This window comes from Capricornis sumatraensis, chromosome 23 (assembly GCF_032405125.1).
Source record: "Capricornis sumatraensis isolate serow.1 chromosome 23, serow.2, whole genome shotgun sequence".
Lineage (NCBI taxonomy): Eukaryota > Metazoa > Chordata > Mammalia > Artiodactyla > Bovidae > Capricornis > Capricornis sumatraensis.
The window spans coordinates 41,827,103-41,854,005 of record NC_091091.1 but is presented as its reverse complement, the minus strand read 5'-3'; the positions used below and the strand labels follow the sequence as shown (position 1 = coordinate 41,854,005).

Genomic DNA, 26,903 nt, shown 5'->3' with positions numbered 1-26,903 from the left:
GGAAAAGGAGTACGTCAAGGCTGTATATTGTCACCCTGCTTATTTAATTTATATGCAGAGTACATCATGAGAAACGCTGGACTGGAAGAAACACAAGCTGGAATGAAGATTGCCGAGAGAAATATCAGTAACCTCAGATATGCAGATGACACCACCCTTATGACAGAAAGAGAAGAGGAACTAAAAAGCCTCTTGATGAAAGTGAAAGAAGATAGTGAAAAAGTTGGCTTAAAGCTCAACATTCAGAAAATGAAGATCATGGCATCCGGTCCCATCACTTCATGGGAAATAGATGGGGAAACAGTGTCAGACTTACTTTATATTTTGGGCTCCAAAATGACTGCAGATGGTGATTGCAGCCTTGAAATTAAAAGACGCTTGCTCCTTGGAGGGAAAGTTATGACCAGCCTAGACAGCATATTCAAAAGCAGAGACATTACTTTGCCAACAAAGGTCCATCTAGTCAAGGCTATGGTTTTTCCTGTGGTCGTATATGGATGTGAGAGTTGGACTGTGAAGAAAGCTGAGCACCGAAGAATTGATGCTTTTGAACTGTGGTGTTGGAGAAGACTCTTGAGAGTCCCTTGGACTTGCAAGGAGATCCAAACAGTCCATCCTAAAGGAGATCAGTCCTGAGTGTTCATTGGAAGGACTGATGCTGAACCTGAAACGCCAATACTTTGGCTACCTGATGTGAAGGGCTGATTCATTTGAGAAGACCGTGATGCTAGGAAAGATTGAGGGCAGGAGAAGGGGATGACAGAGGATGAGATGGCTGGATGGCATCACGGACTCAATGGACATGAGTTTGAGTGAACTCCATGAATTGGTGATGGACAGGGTGGCCTGGCGTGCTGCAGTCCATGGGGTCGCAAAGAGTCGAACACGACTGAGCAACTGAACTGAACTCAGCTTATTAACAAACTTGTAATCAATAAATGTCCAAGTCACAGCATGGTGAAGCCTGTGGCTTGATCAAATTCAGTGAGTCTGGGTTTTAAGGATATTGTTGAAAGATTGGAGATCAAGTCCAAGCATTCTGCCGATTTCTGATTTCACAGATCTAAGTATTGTTCTTTCTGTTCTTATCTCCTTCACTCTGTCCCTGAAACTCTTTGTGCGCTTTCCATGTTTTAAAGTATTACTTAATTTGAATTAAGGGGTTGTGTTTGAGGGGAAGAAATTCTATTACGGCAGTTGTATGTCAAGTGGAATAATAGAAGGAGTATAGCAAAGCAGATTAAAAAGATTTTTCTTTAACCATGCATTGGAACATTTTGTTTTTCATGCTGCTTTGTTTACTGACCTGGATAAATGAGGCATATTTGAGAAGCAAGTTAATTTAAAAGTGTTTAAAAGTAGCTGATTCAGCACATGTATGTGCACAGACAGAAATCAAGTATGTTAGTTAGATCAGCTGAGTATATGGTGTTGGACACTGCTATTTTTCAGACTTCCCCAGCCAGAAGTGAGTGATCTGGGGTCTCTGGCTGTTCCAGCTGCAATGAGGGCTGAGGGAATCAATATTTCAGGTTCACTTCCAATCCATTTTTTCAGCGGCCAATTACTTGTTGAAAAGCTTGAAAGTATTGATTAACTTAGCAAGTTGAGACTAGTAGATCATTGTTAACAGTAGTGCTGAGGTCTCAGATACAGTTTTAGAAAAATAGCTTCGTATCTGTCTTTACTTGGAGTGTGTTCCGTTTTTGAAATCTGTTTTTTAAAATTAGGTCAGTGAAGACCCCACGAGGGGAAAAGGAAATCACTCATGTTTTAATAGTCAGAAAGCATTATGGAAAGAAAAGGAGTACAGCAAAGCAGATTTTAAGAAAAAAAATTTTTTTAACCCTGCATTGAAGCACTTTGTATTTCATGCTGCATTGTTTACCAGCTTGGATCAGTTCAGTTCAGTCGCTCAGTCGTGTCCGACTCTGCGACCCCATGAATCGCAGCACGCCAGGCCTCCCTGTCCATCACCATCTCCCGGAGTTCACTCAGAGTCACGTCCATCGAGTCCGTGATGCCATCCAGCCATCTCATCCTTGGTCGTCCCCTTCTCCTCCTGCCCCCAATCCCTCCCAGCATCAGAGTCTTTTCCAATGAGTCGACTCTTCGCATGAGGTGGCCAAAATACTGGAGCTTCAGCTTTAGCATCATTCCTTTCAGAGAATTCCCAGGGTTCATCTTCAGAATGGACTGATTGGATCTCCTTGCAGTCCAAGGGACTCTCAAGAGTCTTCTCCAACACCACAGTTCAAAAGCATCAATTCTTCGGCGCTCAGCCTTCTTCACAGTCCAACTCTCACATCCATACATGACCACAGGAAAAACCATAGCCTTGACTAGACGGACCTTAGTCGGCAAAGTAACGTCTCTGCTTTTGAATATACTTTCTAGGTTGGTCATAGCTTTTCTTCCAAGGAGCAAGCGTGTTTTAATTTCATGGCTGCAGTCACCATCTGCAGTGATTTTGGAGCCCCCAAAAATAAAGTCTGACACTGTTTCTACTGTTTCCCCATCTATTTCCCATGAAGTGATGGGACCGGATGCCAGCTTGGATAGATGAAGGATATTTGAGAAGTGAGCTTATTTAAAAGCATTTAAAAGTAGCTGGTTTTCTTGTTTAGCATTGACTTAGGGGCTCAGAGGCCAGTTTGTGTGTCATTTAATAACTCTGTGGTTTTATGACCAGTTTATTTGTTAGTTGACTCCTGGAGTTCCGGTTTCCTCAGGTGATGTGATGGGAGTCAGAGTAGGTAGTTTTTTGCTAAATAATTATAAAACAACCCCTATCTATATGCAGTGCTTTGCAGATAGGGAAGAAACCTAACTCTCAACGTGGAACTGAGAGGTGGGAATAATGCCGGTGGTAGGACAAATTGGTCACGACTGGACTCATAGGAGGATGAACCAGTGGGAGATCCAGGAGATGAGGGAAGTAATGAACTTTGGAAACTGAGAAGGTAATTGCAGTTTGAAAAAAAATTTTCAGGCTAGTACAACATATAGCGGGGCTTATTCATGTTTAGGGCTATCAGAATATATCGATTATTTATTTATTGAGAATGTGCTTATTGAGTCCCTACTTACTATGTCCTTAATAAATACGTTTTTAAATGAATGAATGAACAGTCATTTGATTTAATGAGCCCTGGAATGACACACTAAACTGAACTCATGGAAGGATTTAGACTCATTTCAGAGTCATCCAGTTAGCTTTCCCTTGAAGGCTTTCGCACGTTTGACAGGCTCCCCACCTTCCCCATCATGAGCTGACAGTTTGTTTCTGTCTCTGTGTCGCTGTACTGGTTGCTCTCCTGCCCGAGTATTTCTAAAGACAGAGAGTTCATTCCTGTGAGCCTCGGGGCTTATATTTAAAAGATGGTTTTCATAAAATGCTATGATATGTAGGAGTTTATTTTTTATTACATAGTTGGAACAATCTATTTTCTAAGACAGGTGATTAGGCCTCAAGTCTATTAACAATTTAGAGGATTGGCATTAATTCAGATGTTGCAGATAAAATAGGTTAATATCCTTTCTGTTTTCCTTTTGTATAATACTTCTGTATGCTTATCTCTTCTGCTCTTCAAGCTGTATCTGCTTCTAGAGAAATAGTAATGATTTTTTAAAAGAGCGATGCCATATGTGACAGTGAACGCTAAAACCAGGGTTTGACATTTATTATTATAGTTGGTAGAAGCTCTTCAAAGGTTAAAGATGTGTTTACTGTCCAAGCACCATTTTAAGTACAGCATTGGAAGGTTTAGAAATCGCTGATGTTGCTGGCACCATGGTGGATGTTCTCTTTTTGCACAGTTACTCTCCTACCCCTTTCCCAAACTGTGCTTTTGGGAAAGAAGTCACTGTGTGCAGCCCCCACTGACATAGTAGTGAATTATGCTTCCCTCACTTTAGGCAGAGTATCTACATAAGCTCTTTGCAATTCTGCATGGGAGATTGGTGTCTTCCTCCTCATGTATTAGTGTATTCAATCATTTATATCAGTATGGACTCATGGACAGTTTCTGCTGTATAGCAAAGTGAATCAGCCATTTAATTTGCTTATATTAAAGCTCACCCTTCGTGTTGTAAAATTCTGTGAGTTTTGACAAGTGCATAATGTCATGTTTGCACTACTACACTTATTATATAGAACAGTTTCATCCTGTAAGCCCCCTGTACTACATCTGTTCATCCTTCCCCACACCCCCAATTTCTTGGCAACCACTGATCTTTTACTTTCTCAACAGTTTTGCCTTTTATAGAATGTAATTGAAATCGTATAATCGGTTGCATTTTCACACTGATTTCATTCACTTAGCAATAAATACTTAACATTTCTCCATTTTGTACGTTTGGCCACCAAACATGTTATCATCTAGAAGTTTTGCATTTTGCATAGTCTGTGATCCATTGTGAGTTAATTTTTTTTGAAAGATGTAAGGCCTGTGACTAGATATTGCTTTTTTTTTTTTTTTTGCATCTGGATGTCCAGTGTCTGTATCAAAGTGTCTGTACCATTTTGCATTCCCATCTTTAGTGAATGAGAATTCCTGTTACTCTGCATTCTCACCAGCATTTGATATTCAGGTTATTGGATTTCAGCTATTCTAATAGCTATGTAATACTCTGTTTTTTTTAAGAAGTTTCAGTTTCCTAACAACAAATGATATTGAGCATCTTTTTATTTTTTGAATATCTTTTTGTATTCATGTTTGGCATCTGTACATCATTGGTGAAGTGTCTCACTAGATATTTTGCCTGGTTTTTAATTGAGTTGTTTTCTCATTGGTGAATTTTAAGAGTGCTTTTTTTTTTTTTTTTTGAATACTAGTTCTTTTGGGGGCTTCCTGGTGGCTCAGAGGTTAAAGCATCTGCCTGGAATGCGGGAGACCCGGAGATATTTTGCAAGATTTTCTCCAGTCAGTGGCTTGCCTTTTTATTCTCATAACAGTGTATTTCACAGACTCGAGGTTTTTAATTTTAGTGATTTCCAGCTTGACATTTATTTCCTTCGTGGATTGTGCTTTTTGGTGTTTTATCTAAAAACTCATCGCCATACCCCGGGTCTCCTAGATTTTCACCTACGTTATCATCTAGAAGTTTCACATTTTACATAGTCTGTGATCCATTGTGAGTTATTTTTTTTGAAAGGTGTGAGGTATGTGACTAGATACTGCTTTTTTTTTTTTTGCATCTGGATGTCCAGTTGGTGCAGTACCTTTTGTTGTACAGACTGATCTTTCTCTCTTGAATTATCTTTTCTTCTTTGCCAAGGGGCAGTTGACTATATTTATGTGGATTTTGTGTTCTGTTCTGTTGTTTCATTTGTTTTCACCAGTATCACACAAGCTTGATTATTGTGGCTTTATAGTAAGTCTTGATGTCAAGTGGTTTCAGTCTTCCGACTTTGTTGTTCTTCAGTATTGTGTTGGTATTCTGACTCTTTTTCCTTTCCAGATAAGCATTAGGATTAATTTGCCAGTATTCACAAAATAAGTTGCTGGGGTTTTGATTGAGATTGCATTCAGTCTGGAGACTTGACTTGGGAAGGATGGACATCTCAGTCAAAATGAACATATAATATTTTCCATTTGTTTATGTCTTTTTTGATTCCTTTTGTCATAGTTTTGTAGTGTTTTGCATATGGATTCTGAATATATTGTTAGATTTATACTTTGGTGTGTAAGTTTTTTTGGTCGTTTTATAAATGGTGTTGTGTTTTTAATTTCAAATTCCAGTCACTGCTTGTATATAGGGGAGCAGTTGCCTTGCATATCAACCTTGTGTCCTATAATCTGCTTGTAATTGCTTATTAGTTTCAGTTTTTGTTGTTGATTCTTTGAAATTCTCTACATAGTATGTCATGCCATTTGTGAAACAGCTTTTTTTTTTTCCTTTTCAGTGCATATGAATATCTTTTATTTCCTTTTCTCATATTATTACACTGACTAAGATTTCCAGTATGATGTTGAATAGAAGTAATGAAGGCGGATATCATTGTCTTGTTCCCCGTTTTAGGGGGAGATGGTCCAGTTTCTTACAGTTCAGTATGATGTTAGCTGTAGATTTTTTTGTATATGTTCTTTACAAAGTTGATGAAGTTTCTCTATTCATAGTTTGCTGAGAACTTTTAGTCATGAATGGGTGTGGGATTTTGTCAGATGTGTTTTCTTTATCAATCAATATAATCATACTTTTCTTTTAGCCTATTTTGATGGTTGGATTACATTAATTGCTTTTCTTTTTTAAATTCTCTAGTATTTGAACCAACCTTGCATATCTGGGGTTAATCCTATTCTGTCATAGTGTGTAATTCTTTATATACATTGTTGGGTTTGATTTGCTAATATTTTGTGACGATTTTTCCTTCTGTGTTTATGAGATACTGTTACGTAGTTTTCCTGTCTTGTAATGTCTTTTTCTGGTTTTATTGTTAACAAACCTGCTTTTTTCATTCTCCTTCATTCCCTGCTAGCCTTTTTCCATATACGTTCTCTGTGACTTTGAGTGTGTGAATATGTTACACAAGTTTTCTTATTAATATATTTGTTCAGTTAAATTGTTCATCTCTAACATTATTCAGTTTCTGACAAAGCATTTTCTTACGGTGCTCCATAATTTTCACTGTATGGTTTTCATTTAATAACAGTTACATTTAAATTCATATTGAATTTTAAAATGAGAAATATCATAAATTATTTATAGAAAATAGTTATATTTTGCAATCTCTAGAAAAATTTGTGGCATTTTCTTCTGTGGGATTATAGGTACATTAAAATGATGGTAAGGGGATAACTTTCACTATCCTTTGGCTAATAGGGAGAAATGTCATAGCTCTTTGTGTTTACGTAGGAACTTGTACCTAGAAAAAATTATGAGCTCATGTGCCTTATGAACACAAGAGTGGTCATAGACCAGGCCTGGCTGGCAGCTGAGGATAGTTCTTCTGTTCGCACTTAGCCCTCACTTTTATGTTATCCATCTTTCTCTCATTCATCATTTCTTTCCCAGCTTTTGCATGGAACAGAAAAAAAAAAGTTGAAAAAAACGTTAACTTGATTGTTCTCTGTTGTTTTGTTACATCAGTTTTCTACAACTAAAAAGTTTTGCAGGATATGACTCTTCTGAGAGTCAGAAGATAGTGGCAAAACAGAAGAAATTTTAGGAGTTACTCAGCTGAGTAAAATACAAATAGAAAAAGTTAATTATTAATATTTTCTAATATAAAGATAAAAGTGACAAGCTGTTTCTATGTCTACTTTTTCACAGACAGAGAATTCCCCTAATGGACCAGATTGTGGTTATGGCTCCTTTCACCAGCAGTACTGGCTTGATGGGAAGATCATTGCTGTGGGGGTGATTGACATTCTTCCATTCTGTGTATCATCTGTATATTTGTACTACGATCCCGATTATTCGTTTCTGTCTTTGGGTGTCTACTCTGCGCTCCGGTAAGATTGCTTTTGACATTTGTAATGGGTCATATAGAACTTCAAATATTTCTTCATTTGATTATATTTTATTATATAACAGTAGAAATTCTGTTAGATAGTACATAATTTGTTGCTTTTGTAGTCTCTTGTATATTCTTATTTAGATATAACACTTTTAGAACTGAGGCCACAATGTGTGTGTGTGTGTGTGAGTGTGTGTGTGTGTTGCTTCAGTAGTGTCTGACTCTTTGCGACCCCATGGACTTTAGCCCATTAGGTTCCTCTGTCCATGGGATTCTCCTTTTCCTCCACCAGGGGATCTTTCTAACCCAGGGATCAAACCCACAGCTCCTACATTGGCTTTTGTCTGATGGTAATTCCCTTTTTAAGGTATCCATCTTATCTAGTGTTTGAGAAGTCATTGCGATGCTTTTGCTGTTTAGTTTATGCATTTATTTAAGCTCCCCGTCAGAGCCGCTCAGTGGTTTTTAAATGTTACATTATTTATATATTTTGTCATCCCTGTTTTGTGTGTATATATCAGTTCAGTTCATTTGCTCAGTTGTGTCCAACTCTTTGCAACGCCATGAATTGCAGCACACCAGGTCTCTCTGTCCATCACCAACTCCTGGAGTTTACCCAAACTCATGCCCATTGAGTCGGTGATGCCATCCAGACACCTCATCCTCTATTGTCCCCTTCTCCTCCTGTCCCCAATCCCTCCCAGCATCAGGGTCTTTTCCAATGAGTCAGCTCTTCGCATGAGGTGGCCAAAGTATTGGAGTTTCAGCTTCAGCATCAGTCCTTCCAGTGAACACCCAAGACTGATCTCGTTTAGGATGGACTGGTTGAATTTCCTTGTAGTCCAATGGACTCTCAAGAGTCTTCTCCAACACCACAGTTCAAAAGCATCAATTCTTCAGTGCTCAGCTTTCTTCACAGTCCAACTCTCACATCCGTACGTGACCACTGGAAAAATCATAGCCTTGACTAGATGGACCTTTGTTGGCAAAGTAATGTCTCTGTTTTTTAATATGCTATCTAGGTTGGTCATAACTTTCCTTCCAAGGAGTAAGTGTCTTTTAATTTCAAGGCTGCAGTCACCATCTGCAATGATTTTGGAGCCCCCCAAAATAAAGTCTGATACTGTTTCCCCATCTATTTCCCATGAAGTGATAGGACCAGATGTGTATATGTACATATTATAATTAATTAAACGTTACATGAATCTGACATAAATGAATGAACTAAAGCCCTCTGAGTCTGTTGGAAGAAATGTACAATTATATAAAGTACATAGAACAGGACCAGGGAGTCCCTGACTGTCCATTGACTCTATGACCTCATCCAAAGATGGTTTCGTTTTTATGTCCATTGCTGCAAATGTATGCAACATAGCACACATGTTTTTAGGTGCATTATCCTGATGATAAAAAGAGTGGGGTCTTGTCCCATGAAAATAATTTACTTTTATTTTTATTCTTGCCTGTCTGTGTGTATATGCGGTAGAGGAAGGAGGAGGATTGAGAGTTTGTCTGGTGCTTGTCTCTTTTTTTCTCCTTGTTTGTCATTGAATCACTTTTTTCTCTTTGTTTTTCCCATTGTTTTCTCTGATGGTCATGATTTTCACATCAAGGTAATACATACTTTGAGATTATTTTATTTATTGTATATGTGCTTTTCTCTGAATTATAAAAGTATCAGGGTTGATTTTTTTTAAATCACTAATTGATTTAAAAAGAAATATGGTCCATAGCTGATTTTTTTATGTTTTTCGGTGGCCTACATACTGATATTTTCAACATGACCTGACCTGTCTCTCAATACCACATTATATAGGAAATTTTAAAAATACAGTGTTTACAACTGATCCCTATTATAATCTTTTATTTGTCTTATTTATTTAATTGCATTTTGTATAAAACTAATTAAAAACTATTCAGGACTCTATGGTATCTTTGTGATTCTGTGAAATTAGAACTGATTGTTTAAAAGCATTCATATTTTGTAACTTTGAAAGTGCATATTTCAGAAAAGTTACTTTTTCTTTGTACCAGAATTATTCAGTACTTCGAAATTATTGCCATTTTCTTCTTCCTTTATTTTTTGTATCTCTAACTTTACAATGTGTAGCTGTGGATTTATCTAGACTTCTCAGATCAATATTAAGAATATTTATTCTTACAGAATAAATCCCAGCCTCTATGAAATATTTTATTTCTCAATGAACAAAGAGACATAGAAATCCTGTTGCATTTGAGATAGCAAATAATCAGTTCCCAGAAAAAAACTGTTTCCGGCAGTCTATTTGCTGCTGATTAAGCTGTTGAAAATTCTGGAGCTGTAGAGCTTTGAGGAAGTAGCAGAGGAGGCTGTGGAGCATGAAAATTGGGGCCAGTGGAGGGTGAGGAGACTGCCACTGCACTGCGGCCTTTCAGCGCTCTGGAGAATCTCAGTTGCTGAGTTTATAGAAGAGGAGAGGCAGCCAGCAGATTGACATTATGAAGCAAAGTTGGGGAGAGTAGGTTACAAGTTACCAATTCCATTTTTGATTTCAATGTATTTCAGTGAAACCTGTTTAATTTTTCCTCCATTTCTTCAGTTTCTTAAGCAATCGTATAGTCACTATAGAGTTTCTATATTTTGATTTGTAATCAAGTATAGATTTGTATGTAAACTGGTCTGCAGATTTTAAAACTGTTTGAATTGGGGTTCGTGAGGATGGAATTTATTTTTCTTTTTTGGCAAGATGAATTTTAGAAGTGTAATTAATTTGCTTAACAGATGTTTGAGCACAGTCTGTGTCCTGGAAGTACGTAGATGTGAATCAGACACTTCCAGCTTTGTTAAAGCAGACAGTAAATTTAAAAACGGATAGCAAAATTTTAGACTCCTTTGTCTATCCTCCTCAAAGGAGTTCATGTTTGGCATACCTGGGTTGGGAAGATCCCATGGAGAAGGGAATGGCAACCCATTCCAGTATTCTTGCCTGGAGAATTCCATGGACAGAGGAGCCTGGTAGGCTACAGTCTGTGGGGCCGCACAGAGTCGGACACGACTGAGCAACTTCACTTTTACTTTGCCTTTGTATTATAACAAAAATAAAGTTGTGGTAGTGGGCACTAGGCCCTTTTTATATAGGGTGGTCAGGAAAGACCGCTCTAGCCAAGAAAGAACAAAAAGGAGCCAGCTATGTGAAAATCTGAGGATAGAAGTCCAGGTCAAAGGTACCAAGTCCAAGTGTCCTGAGGCTTTGGAATGAAGAGAAGGCAGGCCTTAAGGGCTGGGATGCAGGATAGGATCTAGACAGTGCTGTGTAAGGACGGCAGCCAGGCAGTGGTGTTGATGAGGGGCAGATGGAGAAGGGCTTACAGGCGACAGTAAGGAGGTTCAGTTCAGTTCACCTGCACAGTTGTGTCCGACTCTTTGTGACCTTATGGACTGCAGCATGCCAGGCCTCTCTGTCCATCACCAACTTCTGGGGTTTACTCAGACTCATGTCCATTGAGTTGGTGATGCCATCCAACCATCTCATCCTCTGTTGTTGTCCCCTTCTCCTCCCACCCTCAATCTTTCCCAGCATCAGGGTCTTTTCGAATGAGTCAGTTCTTAGCATCAGGTGGCCAAAGTATTGGAGTTTCAGCTTCAGCATCAGTCCTTCCACTGAATATTAGGACTGATCTCCTTTAGGATGGACTGGTTGGATCTCCTCTCAGTCCAAGGGACTCTCAAGAGTCTTCTCCAACACCACCATTCAAAAGCATCAGTTCTTTGGTGCTAAGTTTTCTTTACAGTCCAACTCTCACATCCATACATGACCACTGGGAAAAACATAGCTTTGACTAGATGGACCTTTGTTGGTAAAGTAATGTCTCTTCTTTTTAATAAGCTGTCTAGGTTGGTCATAGCTTTTCTTCCAAGGAGTAAGTGTCTTTTAATTTCATGGTTGCAGTTAACCATCTGCAGTGATTTTGGAGCCCCAAAAAATAAAGTCTGTCACTGCTTCCCCATCTGTTTGCCATGAAATGGTGGGACCAGATGCCATGATCTTAAGTTTTCTGAATGTTGAGTTTTAAGTCAGCTTTTTCAGTTTCCTCTTTTACTTTTATCAAGAAACTCTTAAGTTCTTCGCTTTCTGCCACAAGGGTGTTGTCATCTGCGTATCTGAGGTTACTGATATTTCTCCCGCCAGTCTTGATTTTAGCTTGTGCTTCATACAGTCCAGCATTTCTCATGATGTACTCTGCATATAATTAAATAAGCCAGGTGACAATATACAGCCTTGACGCACTCCTTTCCCAGTTTGGAACCAGTCTGTTGTTTCATGTCCAGTTCTAACTGTTGCTTCTTGATCTGCATACAGATTTCTCAGGAGGCAGGTCAGGTGTTCTGTATTCCCATCTCTTTCAGAATTTTCCACAGTTTATTGTGATCCACACAGTCAAAGGCTTTGGCATAGTCAATAAAGCAGAAGTAAGTGTTTTTTCTGGAACTCTCGTATTTTGGTGATCCGACAGATGTTGGCAATTTGATCTCTGGTTCCTCTGCCTTTTTAAAATCTAGCATGAACATCTGGAAGTTCACGGTTCATGTATTGTTGAAGCCTGGCTTGGAGAATTTTAAGCATTACTTTACTAGCGTTTGAGATGAGTGCAATTGTGTGGTAGTTTGAGCATTATTTGGCATTTCTTTTCTTTGGGACTGGAATGAAAACTCACCTTTTCCAGTCCTGTGGCCACTGCTGAGTTTTCCAATTTTGCTGACATATTGAGTGCAGCACTTTCACAGCATTGTCTTTCAGGATTTGAAATAGCTCAACTGGAATTCCATCACCTCCACTAGCTTTGTTTGTAGTGATGCTTTCTAAGGCCCACTTGACTTCACACTCCAGAATGTCTGGCTCTAGGTGAGTGATCACACCATTGTGACTATCTTGGTCGTGAAGATGTTTTTTGCATAGTTCTTCCGTGTATTCTTGCCACCTCTTCTTAATACCTTCTGCTTCTGGTAGGTCCATACCATTTCTGCCCTTTATTGAGCCCATCTTTGCATGAAAAGTTCCCTTGGTATCTCTGATTTTCTTGAAGAGATCTCTAGTCTTTCCCATTCTGTTGTTTTCCTCTATTTCTTTGCACTGATCACTGAGGAAGGCTTTCTTATCTCTCCTTGCTATTCTTTGAAACTCTACATTCAAACGAGTATGTCTTTCCTTTTGTCCTTTGCCTTTCGCTTCTTTTCTTTTCACAGCTATTTGTAAGGCTGCGTCAGACAACCATTTTGCCTTTTTGTATTTCTTTTTCTTGGGGTTGGTCTTGATCACTGCCTCCTGTTCAGTGTCACGAACCTCTGTCCATCTGTGTATCAGATCTAATCCCTTGAATCTATTTCTTACTTCCACTGTATAATCAAAAGGGGCTTGATTTAGGTCATACCTGAATGGTCTAATGGTCTTCCATACTTTCTTCAATTTAAGTCCAAATTTGGCAATAAGAAGTTCATGATCTGAGCCACAGTCAGCTCCCAGTCTTGTTTTTGCTGATTGTATAGAGCTTCTCCATCTTTGGCTGTAAAGAATATAATCAGTCTGATTTCGGTGTTGACCATCTGGTGATGTCCATGTGTAGAATCTTCTCTTGTGTTGTTGGAAGACGGGGTTTGCTATGACCAGTACGTTCTCTTGGCAAAACTCTGTTAGTCTTTGCCCTGCTTCATTCTATACTCCAAGGCCAAATTTGCCAGGTACTCCAGGTATTTCTTGACTTCCTACTTTTGCCTTCCAGTCCCCTATAATGAAAAGGACATCTTTTTTGGGTGTGAGTTCTAGAAAGTCTTGTAGGTCTTCGTAGAACTGTTCTACTTCAGTTTCTTCAGCCTTACTTGTAGGGGGATAGGCTTGGATTACTGTGATATTGAATGGTTTGTCTTGGAAATGAACAGAGATCATTCTGCTGTTTTTGAGATTGCATCCAAGTACTGCATTTTGGACTCTTGTTGACTATGGTGGCTACTCCATTTCTTCTAAGGGATTCTTCCCCACAGTAGTAGATACAGTGGTCATTGAGTTAAATTCACCCATTCCAGTCCATTTTAGCTCTTTGATTCCTAAAATGTCAACATTTACTTGTTTGACCACTTCCAATTTGCCTTGATTCACGGACCTAACATTCCAGGTTCCAGTGCAGTATTGCTCTTTACAGCATTGGACTTTACTTCATCACCAGTCACGTCCACGACTGGGTGTTGTTTTTGCTTTGGCTCCCTCTCCATTCTTTCTGGAGCTATTTCTCCACTGATACCTAGTAGCATATTGGGCACCTACCGACCTGGGGAGTTCATCTTTCATTGTCCTATTTTTTGCTTTTTCATACTATTCATGGGGTTGTCAAGGCAACAGTACTGAAGTGGTTTGCCATTCCCTTCTCCAGTGGACCACGTTTTGTCAGAACTCTCCACAATTTTATGTGAGTTTGACACCAGCCTAGTGTGAAGTTACTTCACCTGATTAATAATTAATAAAAGACTGCTTAGATTGCTCTCTGGGATTATGGAGGGCAATAGTGGAAACTGGAAATCTGTTTGGAGGCTGTTAGAATTGTCCAAGGGAGCCATAATGGTGGCTTGGACCAAAGTATCTGAGGTGGGGGTGGTGAGAAGTGGTCCAATTCAGGGTATTTGGAGATCGAGCCAGCTGGACTTGCTAATGGGTGGATGCAGGAGGTGAATCTTTAAGGATGGCTCATAGGCTTAGGGCCCGAACAGCTTAGGGGTGGAGTGGTGATGCAGTTCGCTGAGATGAACAGGGCTGAGTGAAGGAGGGCTGGGCAGTCCTTTTCCTAGCTGGGTGGTCCTGCATTTCAGTATCAGTGCATTCTTCCCTGGTTTGAACTTTGAGAGAGAATTCTTTTAGGAATAATAGGATCTCTTCTGATTTAGCCTCGTAATGTTAAATCTGTTTGGATTTAGAAATACTTTTGTTGTAAAGATGAACTTCTAGAGTATCAGCCCTTCAGTGATTTAAATTAGAGCTTGCAAAATGCACAGACTATTCCCTTAAAAAATAAACCTCTCCTTGGATTTCAAGCATCCATTGCTACTAAAAGCAAAGAAAAAGAAATTAAAACCTTTGGGAAACAAACATAAAAACAAAACAAACAGCTGTTCTCATACTTCAGAAATGTACTGAAATTTTGCTTAAACTTCTCTAATGCAAGCAGTCATTCAGTTGGGCAGATAGGATGGAATTCTGTGCCCAGATTTATCCGGATACAAATTAAAACCACATCAAGTGTAGGCATCGCTGACAACTTATTTGTTCAATTAATCCTTGCCTGTGCCAACAAGTAGAGGAAAAGCAGTGAGACAACATGTTTTCCCGCTCTTTAGTTTTAGAGAAAATAAAAGAGTAGCATCTGGACACAGGAGAGAGTAACATGTTATATGTAGTTGAAAGTGTTTGCATGTAAAGGGTCATAATGACATTCTTACTGAAATTTGTTGGGTTTTGAGTTTTCTAAAATTTATTGTACTGTTTTTAACCTGATACACCCAGTCTTTGAGAACTCCAAGTGATAATGAATAATGACATGAAATTGTATTAAATAGATCTTTGTACTTTTATGCCATTTGAGTTTTTATACACTGCTGTGTCCAATAAAGTGCAAACCAGAACTTTGGTGCATTTGCTCAAAATAATACAGTTTTTTTTGGTGTCTTTTTAGTAAAAATCATCTTAAAGTGTTTTTAAAATTGTTTTTCTTGGAACGCTTGGGTTTTTTTGATAGCTTAATGTCAGATTTGATCAAATATATTACCAAATTAAATAGTACTTTGAAATTGGAACTAGATTTAACTGTACTTTCATCTTCTTTTGTCAGAGAAATTGCTTTTACTAGGCAACTTCATGAGAAAACACCTCAACTCAGCTATTACTACATGGGTTTCTACATTCATTCGTGTCCCAAGATGAAATATAAGGTAAAGTGAATTTTCATACGTGTCTTCTGTAGATTCAAGTTATGAAAATTAGTGCTTTGTAATTTTTCATCATGTTAGTTTAACATGATTATATATTTTAATGTAAATCATGAATTATTTTTAACTGTGTCTTAAACTTTTCATAGAATCTAGCTTCTTCATTGCATATAGCCGTGCCTGACAAATAGGCACTTAGTATTTGTTTAATATAGGTTAATCTGTAAAAGTTCACTGAAGATATAACAATCCCAGCTATTCTAGGACTTCAGTAAGACCCTGCTTACTTGGGATAGCACAGTAATATCCATTAAGAAATCTACCTTCTTAAGGTACATCCTCAAGTTGTGTGTGTGTGTGTGTGTGTGTGTGTGTGTGTAACCTTAAGGTACATCCTCAAGTTGTGTGTGTGTGTGTGTGTACCTGTCTTTATCCATTCTCTTGATGGGCACTGAGGTTGCTTCTGTATCTTGGCTATTGGCCAATAATATTGCAGTCAACGTAGGGGTGCATGTATCTATTTGAATTAGTACTTTTATTTGGAAAAATACTCAGAAGTGAAATTGCCAGATTTGTATGATGGCTATATTTTTAATTTTTTGAGGAAGTTCCATACTGTTTTCCATAGTGACTGTAACAGTTTGCATTTCCACCTGTAGGGTATGAGGGTTCCCTTTTCTTTACATCCTGCTCAACACTTAATTTGTTGTCTTTTTGATAACAGCCATTCTGAAAGGTGTGAAGTGATATGTCATTGTGAGTTTGATTCACATGTCTCCACTCATCAGTGATGTTGAGCATCTTTTCATGTGCCTGTTGACCATTTGTATGTCTTCTTTAGAAAAATGTCTGTTCCGGTCCTCTGCCCATTTTTTAATTGAGCTGTTTGTTTTTTGCTGTTAAGTTTTATGACTCTCTTTAATGAAACTCTTTGATGTTTTTTAAGTATTAATAGCCCACTGTAAAAGCTCTGGAAAGTATAGAACAGTGTAAAGGAACAGCCATCTTGCCCACCATAATAACAGTAACCAAATATCTCTGCTCTACTTGGAGCACTGCTTTAAGCTCTGAAGATACGAAAAGATTTGAATGTGAACCTTCCTCTTATAACTTGTAATATAGATGAAGATTGCAGGCATTTTATGTAAAATCAGGTCAGTACAGTGCTCTGGTAAGTGGCCTAGGAGCCTGTAGGGTTTACTGCATAAGGTGTGGAATAGGGAAGGGTTTAACTAAAAGGGAAGAGAGACCTGCCCCCGCCCCCAGCAAAGAGAGTAGGTATGACGGGGAAGCACATTTCATGGAGAAGGAGCATTTAAGTAAGAATTAATAGGTGACAGTGCCATATATATTCATATAAAAAAGGAGGGGGAGGGCAGTCACCACCCAGTCAGTCAGTGTCTTTTGTAGCTGTAGCTGTTACGAGTGTTTTGGGGCCCTATCTGCTGTTAACAATGTACAAAACAGTACATAACAATATAATAAATGTTAATTGGCTTATATATAAAGTATGTTAACAGTGTTTCAAGGAATAACTCAGAAGCAAAATAAATTAATAAATTGGTAATTTTAGTTTGTGGTTCTGTATAATGCTTTTAACATGGTAAGAGATGCAAATGTTAGGTTATTAGAAATAGTACCTAGTAATGTTTGCTAGCAGTTCCCAGTGTTTTAATATTCTCTTCCAGGCTAAAGTTCTTTGTAAATACAGGCATACCTCAGTGATACTGCAGGTTTAGTTCCAGACCACCACAATAAAGTGAGTATTGCAGTAAATCAAGTAACATGAATTTTCTGATTTCCCAGTACACGTAAAAGTCATACCATACTGTTAAGTGCGCAATAGCAGTATATCTAAAAATATAATGTATATACCTTAATTAAAAAATATTTATTGCTGAAAATGCTAGCCATCATCTGAGTCTTCATCAAGTCGTGATCTTTTCACTAGTAGAAGGTTTGAAATAGCAAAATGTGACACAGAGACACGAACTGAGCAAATGCTGTTGGAAAAACAGTGCTGATGGACTTGCTTTTTGACTCAGGGTTTCCTCAAACTTCAATTATTAAAAAAGCACAATATCTGCAAAAAAGCAGTAAAGCAAAGTGCAATAGAATGGAGTATGCTTGTATTACTAAACTTGATATTTCTTAATTATTAAACCATTTTTAATTACTCATCCTAGTGAGTAAAAAATATGAAGATATTGAGAGTATTTTAAGAATAACTTTTTAGGAATCTCACCTTTGCTTTTCCACAGCCCCAATATTAATATCTGTTGGAAATTTGAGAACAGTATTAAAACCTGTAAAACTAGAGTGCATCTCTGAGTGGAAAAGGCAGGTAATGGGAACACTCACTGTAACCATTCAAAGCAAAACTAAATTTTCCCAATATATTATATCATATTCACCTTGTATCTTGGGAAAGACAGTTCTGAAAATTTGTACTATATTTAGTGACTTTGTAAATGTTTGTGAGATAATATAATGATAAAATATTGAATATTAAGTTAATTTTGTAAAGCCAGTATTTTCTTGGCATGGTGGTTTGAACACTTTTTGGTCTTCAACATTAAAAACATGGTATTTTATATTTTTTTATTGTTTTAAGAAAATTGTTTTCATTACATCATGATTGAAAATAAGTAATTTTAAGTAACTGAAGAGTAAAAATATTTTCATTTCAGTTAAGAATATTTTATTATATTTTGAGCAGATCAGAACCCTCCATTTTGAGAGAATAACACAGATGGGAATTTTCAACCAGAAAATGTACTGTTTGAAATTGTAAGATGGGTATCGGTCTAAGCATGAATATTTCTCATTTCAAGTTGAATGTGTAAAACTAAAGACCAATAAAAGATAACTCACAGAAAATGACTAGTTAAATGGACTGTTAAATGACTAAATGACTATTAAAATTTTTCTCACTTATAAGATTGAATTGAGGGTAAATTTAGCATATTACTATAATAGCTAAAATTATCTTCTTTCTTAGAGCATAACTAAGTGTTCAGGGATTAGTAGTGACATGTTTTTAGCCACATTGTAAAATATATGGTGGAAAATACACAGAAGTGATTTTTGCCTGATACTAAAAGAAGGAATATATTTTAAAATAGGAGTATTTTTAATAACTAAGAAAGAGTAGTCTCTTAGGTACCTGGTATACACTAGATGCTGGGAATACAGTTGTTAATACAGTATAGATGTGGGCTCTGATTTGACAGAGGTGACGTTCGAGGGGGCACATACTTGTAATCCAGGACATAAAGTGGCACCGAGCAACTGTACCTGAAACCAGGACAATGTTTCATTTGGGTTTTCTGGTATAGATTTAGACATATTAAGTTATAATCTTCACCATATAATGGATTTATAATGTAGGGCAAATTAAAGTATTTAACAGGCTTGAAATACACCAAGAGCTGGTTTTACCTGTTCTCTTTTATTGAATAATGTGCTGTCCTGAAGACATGTTGAAATGGAGAACCTATCTTTATGTGTAGGAACGACCATCGTTTGATGGACGGTTTCCAGAGCTTTCTGTCCTGGTTCCTCTTACCCTGCACCCTGTTTGTGTGTGTCACTCCATCCATCAGAGGTACATTCTGTTTTCCTCACCATGGATTGATCCAGCCTTGTGACCTGCGCTGACGAATAGGTAGCACAGAAGTAACTGTCTGAGATTTAAGGCCCAAGCCTTAAGAAGGGGAAGACAGACAGCTTTTGCTTCCTTGGTCTTTGAAGCCAGTCATCATGTATAAGGTCCAAATACCCTACTGGTGTGAGAGGCCACTTGGGAAGCCTCAAGCCATCTTGAATGTTTCAGCTCCAGCCAGGCAACTAGCTGAATGCTGCTGCCTGATTGAGCTGAACAGACAGGGGCAGAAGAACCACCTAGCTGAGCTGTAGCCAACTCACAGAATCATGAGGTATAATTAAGTGTTGTTTTAAGCCTCTTAAGTTTGGGGTGGTTTTCTTGTTCAGCAGCAGATGGCTGAAACATGTGATGTAGGGTGGAAATGAGGAGATAAGTTGTAGATTTCCACGTAGATGAAAGTCATTCTATGTTGAGCTGTGCAGACTTCGTGTCTTGAGTTGAGCTGAACTGATCTGAGAAGTTGCTGACAGCTCAGTGTGAGAGAGTTTTGGCAAAGTTACTAAATTCATGTGTGGTCATACCTTCAGATGTGCCCCCCACTTGGCTTATGAGAACTCATCTTCATACAGCATTTCATTTAATACCCAGACTTGGGCTTACAAGGCATTTGCTAACATGATGACACATTTTGAGTTTGCTTGTCTTGCTACTGTTGATCACTGCAAGATGAAAATCACCACGTGGTCATTTTTGTAGTTACGTAGATGACATGTGTGGCTGTAGAGCCTCCTCTCAGAGCACTCATGGTTTGCTAGGTGATAGCAGTTCTATTCTTGTGCGTAAGATTCTCTGAAATGCATTGTTACTAAATTATTTTGGTTTTATTGTTCTCTCTGTGTGTATATTTTAAATAAAGGTTGATTTATGTAAACAGTACCTGGTCATATAGATTTTGTCTATGGCCATAGTCTTAGAAGAAGGCACAGAATAGTCACAGAGGAGTTTAATGAGGGCTGGAAAATAGTTAGAAAAGAAAATTGTCTTGATTTGTTGTGTTGCCATTGCTCACTTTAACTGTGACCATAATTGAGACTGTTTTAATGGGAGTTGGTACTGTTCTAGCGTAAGTCAGTCCTGATCTGGAGACTCAGGACCTGGCTGAAATGAATGGAAGTTATATCTCCAGCTTAGGAGAGTCTCGCCTGGGAGGAACTGCCCTGCGGAGTGGGGGTGGATGGGACGGTTGTCTGGCCTCTGTCCGCAGAGAATGCTGGTCTTCTTCGTCAGTTCCTCTCACAGTCCCAGGCTGGTTGCTGGCCTTCCGACGTCATGAGCCATCAGTGGTGTTTAGAATCAGAAGAGATGATATAGTTTCCTGTGTCTTTTTTTGTTTTAATATGACTTTTAATTGATAAAGTGTACATAACAAAATTTAAGTATTTTTAAGTGCACAGTTCAGAAGTATTAAGTATATTCGTGCTGTTTGTACAGCCATCACCACCATCCATCTCTAGAACTCCTTTTACCTTGCAGAACTGAGACTGATCCCATTAAGCAATAGCTCCCCATTCCTCTAGCTGTATTATTTATTACTGATAGCTCCGCACTCCTCTCTCCCCCAGACCCTGTAACCACCATTGTATTTCTGAATTTGACTCCTCTAGGTCCTTCATGTAAGTGGAATCACTTACATTGTCTGTCTTTTCGTGACTGGCTTATTTCACTTAGCGTGTGCTTAAGGTTCATCCATGTTGTAGCAGGTGTCGGGATTTCATTCCTTTCTAAGGCTGGATAATATTCCATTGTATGTATATGCCGCATTTTGTATATGCATCCATTGATGCACACTCGGTGTGCTTCCACCCTTTGGATGTTGTGACTAATGCTTCTGTGAACGTGGATGTACAAATATCTATTCAAAATTTTTTCCCTATATTGTTCCTCAGACTGCAAACGTAAGGCCATTCTGTGATCTGAAGGAGGTGGTTTGACTGAGCTCTTTATCCAGATTTGCGTGCAGGCCAACGTAAACAGTGATTCAGGCAGTCCGCTTTGGTATCATGACATGGCCAGACATCAGATAGTTGAAACATCAGAAGGGGTTCAGAAGTGTCAGAAAAGAAACAAAAGGCTAATTCATCAGTGATTAATCATTCCTAAACTCAGTGCCTTGGCTTGACTGCGGTCAAACAGCACCTCTGGAATTCTGTATGGGTTTGCCTAAAAGAAGGTTATTATTGTTATAAAAGCACCTAAAATTAAAAAAATTGGCATTTACAGAGCTGCATCTGCAGAATCCTGTACTGCTGAGATCCCCAAGCTCCCAAGCTTTTCAAAGTTTCCTGACCAGACAAATTAGCAAATGTTCTTCTACTGCAATTTTGTAACCCAGGCCAGTGTATTTGAGTGGTTGTGGTAGTGACTTTGCTACTGCAGGTTTGAAAGAAATACAGATGATCTCATCAGTTACCCACAGCACAGAACAAACCACTCAAATTTTTGATTCAGCTTTTTCTTGATGTTAAAATAAGTGTCCAGTGAACTAGACGTGGTCAGAAAAAATGACCACAGAGTAACTGTACTAAGGGATTTCTGATGGCTCTTCCAGGCAGTAGGAGGTAAAAGAATGACAAGCTTATCATGTATTCTTGTTTTTGAAGTTGTCACACGTGGAATTTTGCCACATTAGACTCAAAAGCATGGTCATGTGTTCTAAGCTGCTTATTGCAGATGAGAAAATTAACGCTCAGTGTGATTCCTGCCCAGAGTTTGCTTTAATTCACATTTCAGCAACTTGAAGGAGAGTTGTAAGAATTGAAATTCGTATAAATGGCATTGTTTATCAGACTTACAATGAAGTATATATAACTTTTTATTTTGGAGAAACCTAAAATGCTTGCATATTAAGTAAAAGTAAACTTTAACTGGTGCTTCCCTGGTAGCACAGTTGGTGAAGAATCTGCCTGCAGTGCAGGAGGCCTGGGTTCAATCCTTGGGTTGGAAAGATCCTCTGGAGAAGGAATTGGCAACCCTCTCCAGTATTCTTGCCTGGAAAATCCTATGGACAGAGGAGCCTGCCGGGCTACAGTCCTTGGGGTCGCAGGAGTCAGACACAACTTAGTGACTCAACCACTACACAGTGGAAGCAGTGACAAACATTAACTGGGGAATAAGAACACTGTTGATCAATACCTGATCTTCCCCATCCTTCTCCTCATGGCCGTTTCCACAGTGAAATGGAAAGCTTGGTACAGGACCTGATTCCTAACCTTTGAAAAAGCTGAATCATCTTTGGAGCTTTTAAAAAATTCTCAAGCTCAAGTTCTGCCCTAACCTACTTGTTTGCCATCTTCTTTGACAGAGCCATGTTCTCTGACTCCCCGTGCTGTTTTAGGTGAACTGCCCTTCCTTCCCACGTGACCCTGAGTTTCTTGCATCTAAAGGGATCTCACTCATCCCTCCTCCCTTTCCAGACCCAGCATGGGCACCTACTCTTCAGGGAAGCCTTCTCTGTCTCCAGCTGGGCCCCGCCCATCCCACTTGTGGAGAACCACCTCGGTGCTCTTTGCTCAGTGCTTCATCTGTGGTTCCCCTTGTGCTCTGCCGTTGCGGGTGCGCTCTCAGCCAGCCTTCATGGAAGGCCTGCTCTGTATAAAACATCACGCTAGATGCCAGGGCAAGAGGAAGGTGATCACATGTGGTCCCTGCTTGTCAGTTCCTTGAGCAAACTGTATCTTAACCTGTCAGTGTCCCCAGGGCCTACCAAATCCATTGGCAAAGAGAAGGTGTTCAGTGAGTTTGCTGACACGCATGACATGTGGAAGGCAGGCGCCCACCTGCACTGTTAAAACCAAGAAGTGGAGGAACTACAGTGAGGGCTGGCTTTCTCTGCAGGCCATTCTCACAGAGACACTGAGCTTTGGGAAAATCTTGAGTCCCATCTCAGAGTACAGTTTATACTTTCCATGAATTTCCTGTCTGTAGTTGTTTCTTTTCTAAGTCAGCTTGTCATTTAAGTGTGATGTTTATATGGAAAAGTGTACCATTCTTAAGTGTACAACTTGACAGATGTTCACATGGTGACCACACGTGTGCAGCCAGCACCAAGATCGACAGAACATTCCATTCCCCCACAGACCTCTTTCATGTCCCCCTTGATTGTTATGTCACCCCCAAAGGCAATCACAAAAGACTAGTCATGCCTGTCTTTAACGCCTGACAGGAGTGGAATCACTTGGTGTATTTTAGTTTGTGATTGGCTTGTTTCACTCAGCAGTTTGTTTGTGAGATTTACCCACATTCTTGTGTGTGCAGTGTGTGGTTGCTTTTCATGCCTTTATGCTCATTCTATTGTGGTTGGACTGTTTCTAGGTTTTGGCTAATATATAAGTGCAACTTTGAACATTTCTTACATGTCCCTTCATTAACATATGTCTGCATTTCTCACACGTATAGACCTAAGTGTGGAATTACCAGATTGAAGACTGAGGGAATATTCAGGTTTAGTTCCTATGGCCTAGCATGTTTTTAACCGATTATACTAATTTATACTCTCACCAGCAGCAGACCTTCTGATAGCTGTGTAGCAAGGATGGTGCGTTGTGGGCTTACTTTGCATTGCTGTTGACTGGCGATGCTGAGCAGCTTGTCATTTTTCTGTCGGCCACGTGTAAAGCATCTGTTTGTGCCTTTTGCCCATTTATCTCCCAGGATGTCGATCTCTTGTACTTGTAGTTCTTTATATATTCTGGGTATAATCCTTTGTTGCATAAATATTTTACAAATATCTTCTTCCACTCAATGCTTACCTTTTCTTTTTCTGATGAGCAGAAATTTCTAATTTTCATGTAGACTGGTTTATCTTTATTGCTTTTTTGTCTTGTTCAATGGAAATCTGCCCACCCTGTGGTCATGGAAATGTTTTCTGTTTTTTTTTTTTTTTGTATTTTCTTCTTTACCTTTCACAATTCAGTAATCTATCTGAAATTGATTTTTGTGTATGGTTAGGTCAGAGGTCACGACTGAATTTTTTTTCCAACTGTATAATTACTTTTAGTTTCTTAAGGGTACTGTCCAGCACATACTAATTTAATAAACATGTCAGTTATTTCCATCATTATATTTGTGTTTACAGCAAAGTATCCCAGCATTACCTTTTCAGACTTAGCATTGATTCCATTAAATAACCAGATTCCTCACTTAGAATTATATTGGTCAGTCCTACAGGGAATACCTGACTTAAGAACGAATGATGTGCAGGTAAATCGCTTCCACTTGTACGTTTCTTCCAAATAACACTTAAAAATAAAAGCTGTGGAGGATCTCTTTAATTTAAACAGGATGATACATTGTATGGAAATTCAGTTTGAATGATTAAAACACAATGAAAAGCTCTTTATTAATAGTTGTAATATCAAACATCATTTGGTAGTCACATCCCATTTTATCATTTGCCCCTATTATTGTTTATGGTATGTATATGTATATGTGTGTTTGTGTGTGTGATCATACAAAAGTTTTAAATTTTTATATAGCCTGATTTACTAATCCTTTTCCTCTATGGCTTCTGGCTTCAGTATCATGCTTTAAAAAAACCTTTTCCTCCGCCATGTATTAAAACGGTTATATCCTCCTCCTCTTAGGTTTGTTTCCACTCTGAAATGCTGCCCGACTCTCCTGCATGCAAGTTTGTGTTTTCCTTGCAGCTTACCTGTTGATGCCTGACATGCACTGCGCTGTGTCACGCTGTTGTTGCTGTTCAGTCACTCGGTTGTGTCCAACTCTGTGACCCCACGGCCTGCAGTGCTCCAGGCTTCCTTGTCCCTCGCTCTATCCGGAGTTTGCTCAAACTCATGTCCATTGAGTGAATGGTGCCATCTAACTTTCTGTGCTATAACTGCTTGTTTTCTTGTCTCTTTTGACTCTAAGCTTCTTGAAAGATGGAGTTTGAGCTCATTTATTACTTATTGTAGCAGCAACCTCTGATTTATAGCAAATGTTCAGTATATCTTTAAATGGCTGGATGGAGATAAAAGAATAGTGAGTAATTTGATTACGAGTTAGAGGGAAAGTACATATCTACGCCAAATAAAGTGGCCCCATTTGGGATTTCTACAGGATAGAACTTTTTATAACTTTGGCAAGGTTAGTGAAATGTAAGTTTATTAAAATGTTTACTTTTAGAATAATGAGAAGGTTGCTTTGTTTAAATTGTCAGGTGATCAGTGAAGGTACTCTTGAATTTGCTTTTTTCTTTAAATTGACAAAGCACTGCAAATAATTTAAAACATCTGTGATGCTGCAGTAATAGTGCTGTATACTATGTGGTTTATATTTGAATTAAAAGTTTATTTTTAAATTGATTTAGAAATTTATCTACTTGAATAAAGTTAATAATTTGTAAAATCCTTCAAATAACAGAATACAGTATAAAGAATTTTTTCTAGGAAGTAGAATTATAGATTTTGATAGTTATATGTGTATAACCTAAATACTATTTTAATTAACATTAATTTGTTTCATGACCTAGCTTTGACTGAGTTCTTATTTCTGCTTATCCTAAAATAGTGGTTCTCTTATCAGGGGTGATTTGTGCCCCTGTCCCCACCTCATCTCATTTCTGAAAACTTTAATTGTTGCAGTTGAGCCAGTGGGGGAGGGGTATATATGCTACTGGTATTTTGAGCCAGAGAATTCTTTTTTGATGTGGACTGTGTATTGTAAGGCTAGGGATGCCTCTAAACATTCTACAATACACAGTCCCCAGCAAAAAAGAATTCTCTGCTCAAAATATTAGTAGTGCTAAGGCTTGAGAAACTCTGTTTTCGGGGGTTACCTACTCGCCATTGAAGTCTGTAGGGCTTTACAGTTACTGAGTTACCGCGGGTAATTTGACTACTGCTGTCAAAAAGGAACTGCCAGAAAGATTAATTTTGGGTTCACCATAACAGTCTTGAAATAAACTATCCTGTATGACACACCAGAGAGAAGTTTCTCGTGTCTAATTCATGACCCTGTGCAGCCATTAGCTTATTGATGACCCCAGGACTGTCTTAAATTTTCTTTGGGGGCTTATGTGTGGCCTTTATGTCAGCTTAAAGGTAATTTAATGTTTCTGTACAATGCGATTTATCTAGCAAATCTTGAGGTCTCTTACAAGGAGCAACAGAAACAAGTAAGGTTAAAATTTCCAAAATGCGTCACTTTGTTGTTTTAGTTCTGATGTGCATGGTAAGGTCTGTCTTAAGTATTTATAAATTGTTTTGTTTTTCTTGCTTTGTAGAAAAAGAGAGGAACTTGGCATCTTCATAATAGCCAAGTGAATTGCTGTCCCTGGCAGCTAAATTCAGTTCATCTTTTTTAGTACAAAGAGCGCAGCGTTGGCTTATACATTTTCGGATGGGCAGTTATATAGTCCTTTGCAGCTTTAGTGGCACAGGGCTGTTGGCACATTCCTTTCTCCTGGACTGCACCCTGGTGTGGTTGGAGCTAAGCTGTTACAGAGACGCACACGCACAGAAGTGTTTGTTGTTTTTCTTGCCTAGTATTCTACCTTGGTGTTGATGGGAGAATAAAGCCAGTTCTCACCCTTCCTTCCCCCATGGCTCCAGGACTCCCTAGCACAGCTCAGGTCTTTTTTCCTTCTTAGATTTATACATCTTCTCCTGGGTCTCATATCTTCCTTCTGAAGAAAATAAGGCAACTGCAAGATTTTTACGCTTGACCCTTTTCTTTCAGAAGCCTTTTTGTCTAAATAAGTGGCAGTAGCTAAAGGGAAGCAGCCTCGAGGAGTGTAATTATCTTAGACAGACAGCAGTGGGGCGACAGTGACAACGGTGAGAGGCAGAGGAAGCCCAGGGTCCCCTGCTGGAGGACCTTCCCAGCAG

At 38.7% G+C, this 26,903-nt stretch overlaps 1 protein-coding gene across 3 annotated transcripts in view; it reads left to right on the top strand.

Moving 5' to 3' along the window:
• Positions 1-26,903, top strand: part of ATE1 (arginyltransferase 1) — a 158,971-nt gene that overhangs the window by 63,728 nt on the left and 68,340 nt on the right. For all 3 annotated transcript variants that reach the window (XM_068961569.1, XM_068961567.1, XM_068961568.1), the window contains exons 9-10: positions 7,276-7,457; positions 15,314-15,413. In XM_068961569.1, coding sequence (XP_068817670.1) covers positions 7,276-7,457; positions 15,314-15,413 — 282 coding nt within the window. The remainder of the gene's footprint in view (positions 1-7,275; positions 7,458-15,313; positions 15,414-26,903) is intronic.